The sequence below is a fragment of the Antrostomus carolinensis genome, unplaced genomic scaffold (genome assembly GCF_000700745.2).
Source record: "Antrostomus carolinensis isolate BGI_N321 unplaced genomic scaffold, ASM70074v2 scaffold19550, whole genome shotgun sequence".
In the NCBI taxonomy this organism is placed as follows: Eukaryota; Metazoa; Chordata; class Aves; order Caprimulgiformes; family Caprimulgidae; genus Antrostomus; species Antrostomus carolinensis.
Window position 1 is genome coordinate 1 of NW_010290743.1, and position 3909 is coordinate 3909.

Sequence of the window (3909 nt, forward strand, 5' to 3'; positions counted from 1 at the left end):
CAAAGCTATTGAACTGCCAAATGTAAAAAAATATGCAATTTTTTCAAGGTTCACCAATAATACAAGGTATTTTCTTCATCAATCCTAATTCATCATGGGTAATACTTTAAATACATGCCTCTTCTTGTGTAGTTTTCCTACGCTACCTTTCTAGGAGAGGTTTTGCATATAGAAAAGAGAGAAGGTTTAAAATCTGGTGTAATTAGGAGATTAGTTTCCTTTTTTTTGGCCAAGATCAAAAAAGATTATTCCAAACACCCTGTATATAAGGGTAGGAAGACCCCTCCCTGGTCCTCCCTTGACTATGGTCCTAAATCCTTGTTCCTTACATCAAAGATCTCAAAGCCAGCAATGTCTAGGACACCAATGAAGTACTGTCTGGGTTGCTTGGTATCCAGCTGTTGGTTGAGGCAAACAACCATCCACAAGAACATCTTCTCATAGACAGCCTTTGCCAGAGCACCCACTGAATTGTTCACCTAAAGCAAGCAGAAAGGTTTGGAGGTTACTATACACAGCACAGGAGAATTCATCAGGAACCATCAAAGCATGTTCCAGGTTACCACATTTTTCCTACCTGCTGTACCGTCTGACCCTTGGTCACATATTCATTCCCCACCTTGACTCGAGGATAGCAGAGCGCCTTGAGCAGGTCAGCTGAGTTCAGACCCATAAGATAGGCAGCCTTGTCAGCCACTAAACACCGAAACAAGTGAGAGAGAAACAAATGTTGCACAATTCCTAAAATTTGTGGTCCTTGAGGGACTGTGTCAAAAGTAATGGCAGTGTTCATTGTTACAAAGCTAATTTCTTTGTTGTCTTCAAGTTGCAGTCTGCAGCACCTTCTGAGCTTCAATTTCTACAAATGTTCTTCAAGACAACTCATTGCTTTCAGCCCTTTTCAGGCATGACTATGGGACTTCACACTTTCTTTCTAGCTGTATAGCAAGAAGATTCAACACTCAGAGAGCTGGAGGTATGGATTGTACCTCAAGCTGTGACAGCGACTAATCAAATACACATCTCATATCAGAGCTTCCCCTGCTCAGTGAGGGTGAATAGGAGCACAGTCTCCCATGCTGTTAGGGCTGAACCACTTCACCACTCCACAACACAGCAGAGATTGCAAGGTGTATTCCAACAGAAGTATGACTAACAATGTTACAGGAATTGACATCCATGTTTCCTGGCTTCCTGGCAGTGTACACCAGATCTCTTATTTATTAAGTGGTCACAGAATAAAATGAGGGTTATTAGATGAGATACATGTTTCAACTGTCATCTAGCCATTGAACAAATACTTCTTAAGATACAGTTTTGCATATTTAAAGCCTGAAATCTGCCTTCTTTTGGTGACCATCTCTTTGGGAAGTTTAGTGAATCAGCTGATACCTTCTGTGCCATCTGGCTCTGCCTGCTCCTCTCGTTGTTTCTGCTTGAACTTCAAGTTCCCATAGTGCATGACAGCTCCTGTCAGCTTGTAGATGGCCGTCTTTTCATCAGCACTGAAGCCCAGGATGTCAATGGCACTCTGGTAACAGAAATAGTAAAAGAAATGTATATGTACCAGGGCTCCTATCCACCAGATGATCTGTTTTGTAAGTTGCTTACATCTGTAGCCATCAGTTCCTCCTGATCATCAATGCTTGGAACAGTGATTTCACCTTGACTCACAAAGTGGAAATCGTAAGGGTTGGTGGTAATGAGGAGCATGTCTGAAAGCAATAAAAAGAAAAAATAAACTTATTTTAGCTTTCCAGATGACACAATGAGATATTATTCAGTGAACTTCCTTCAAAAAAGTTAGTGATCTTCCTACCAATTAGCTCTGGTTTCTTGTTGGAGGTGATCTGGTAAAATATGTGGTAGCTTCTTTCTGCCTTGAGCTGGAAAGTGACTCTGGACTTCTCCAGCAGATCTGTCAAGAAAGGCAGAAAGAGTCAGGCACAAGACCACACATGGAGGTGGGAATTTAGGAAGGAATGGGAGCAGGCCAGGACAGTCTCTTACAAGTTTCAATGTCAGCAGAAGCCAGTTTGCCGGTAGCTCCAAAGTGGATCCTGATGAACTTGCCCTGTTAAGGAGAAGCAGCAGTATTTCGGACTAAGTGCATTTCATTGTCATCTTCTGATGTGAGAATACTACTAGCCCATCATTGCTGTTATAATGAGGAGGGGTTTTATCTAAAGCAACAACTTACGAAGCGTGAGGAGTTGTCGTTCCTCACTGTCTTGGCATTTCCAAAGGCCTCCAGCAGTGGGTTGGCACTGATGATTTGATCCTCAAGTGTTCCCTACAGGATGGTAATTATTCAATTATAGTGTTTAGTTGACATGGCAATTACATGTCGGGTGTTCAGTCTGCTCTTCCTCACTCACTTGCATTTTGCCAGCCTGCTGCTCCTCCTTCTTTTTCTCCCCACTTGCTGCAATTGTTGCAAAGTACTGGATGACACGCTTTGTGTTCACAGTCTTCCCTGCACCAGATTCTCCGCTGCAAAACCAAAGAGAGAAGCAGAGAGCGTGTGGTCAGATAGGAGGTGCCTTGGCACCCATCAGCCCCTCAGGGACCCAAGCAGGGAGTATACATACGTGATCAGGATTGACTGGTTCTCACGATCTGTTAAAAGACAGAGATAAGAAAGATTTTTCTAGTGTTCATGAATAACAAAGAACTCAAAAACTAGGGAAAAATATGAACTGAAGCTTCCAGAGGCTGCAGGGATAGAAGACAGTGAAAAGTCCTGGGAATTCTAGTGTGTACTTTGATGCTCCCAGCAGTACTTGAGGTATTATCAACTGGATCAGTAAAGACATCACTTCTGAGTAGCTTTTCCAGTATTATGTCTTTCAAGATACTGTTCTCATCAGGCTACTTATTTCTCTCTTATTAGGTAACCACACATAACAAAAATATTGAGGTTGGGCTTTCACAGCATGAAGCTATTTCACTTTTCAACCTCTTTCACTATTTTTAATCTTTTTTTTTTTTTTTACCCTTATACATACAGATATTACATATTCCTGAGATCATACAGAAACAAGGTTAATATTTAACTTTTCTATTCTGGAACAATTTCCCAGTTTGTAACAAAAGAACAGGAAAAGAAGATCTAAAATCCTGCACATCTTTGATTTCAATGCACATCAGGGGAAGAGAAAAAAAGAGATGAAAGGAAGACGAGAAAGCATAAAGAATTTTTTTAAAGCCATTTAGTTTAAATGTTACAAGCTTTATTTTTTCCTTAATATCATTTGCTGAGGTTTACTTTTCACTGGAAGATGTAATTGATTTACAGTTGCATAGATCAATGTAGGGGTTACAAAGATCATTAAAGGTCGTATGTACTTAGTCCATCCAGTCATCTTTTCCATCATGAAGGCCATTTGCATAATATTCAAGTGAAGCTTATTTCAGTTCGGTGCAGAGATACTCTGTTTTACTTGTTAGCAATGATGCTTGCAAATTTGAATTGACTGTATACACATCATTTCTAGGGTGTGTGATACTATTGTACTTTGTACTGTCTGGCTGAGACTAGTTTAGTGGTTAAGATATGTAAATCTATGCATATATATAAGATCCCATTACAGTCAGTAAAGTCTACACCAGAAAATAGCTGTCTCCTTTCCAGTTAATTTACTCCTTCTACATTATTTTCATTAGGTCCAGGTCTTTATTGATTCTAATGGGAACACAGACACTCAGCTCATACAAACCTTTACAGTTAACTGCATTAATCTTCCATTAGTTTCACAAACACAATATTTTAAGTGTTGCACCATCTTTCCAATGAATATCCTGCATTTCCCCTACAGATAGCTCATTGCAAGAGTAGTTCAAAGGAATTCAAGTACTCACCATTCAACATGAACTGGTAGGCATTGTCAGAGATGGAGAAGATGTGTG

The 3909-nt window shown here is 40.2% G+C and overlaps 1 protein-coding gene across 1 annotated transcript; it reads right to left on the bottom strand.

Moving 5' to 3' along the window:
- Positions 1-302: 302 nt before the first annotated feature.
- On the bottom strand, positions 303-3904 carry LOC104517621 (myosin heavy chain, skeletal muscle, adult; the record flags this gene model as incomplete). The annotated part of the gene is made up of 10 exons (XM_010174322.2): positions 303-479; positions 578-696; positions 1393-1531; positions 1612-1715; positions 1820-1918; positions 2011-2074; positions 2201-2293; positions 2379-2493; positions 2592-2619; positions 3862-3904. Coding segments are annotated over 10 exons (981 nt in total), but the record flags the coding sequence as incomplete, so codon positions are not given.
- Between the last annotated feature and the right edge of the window lie 5 nt (positions 3905-3909).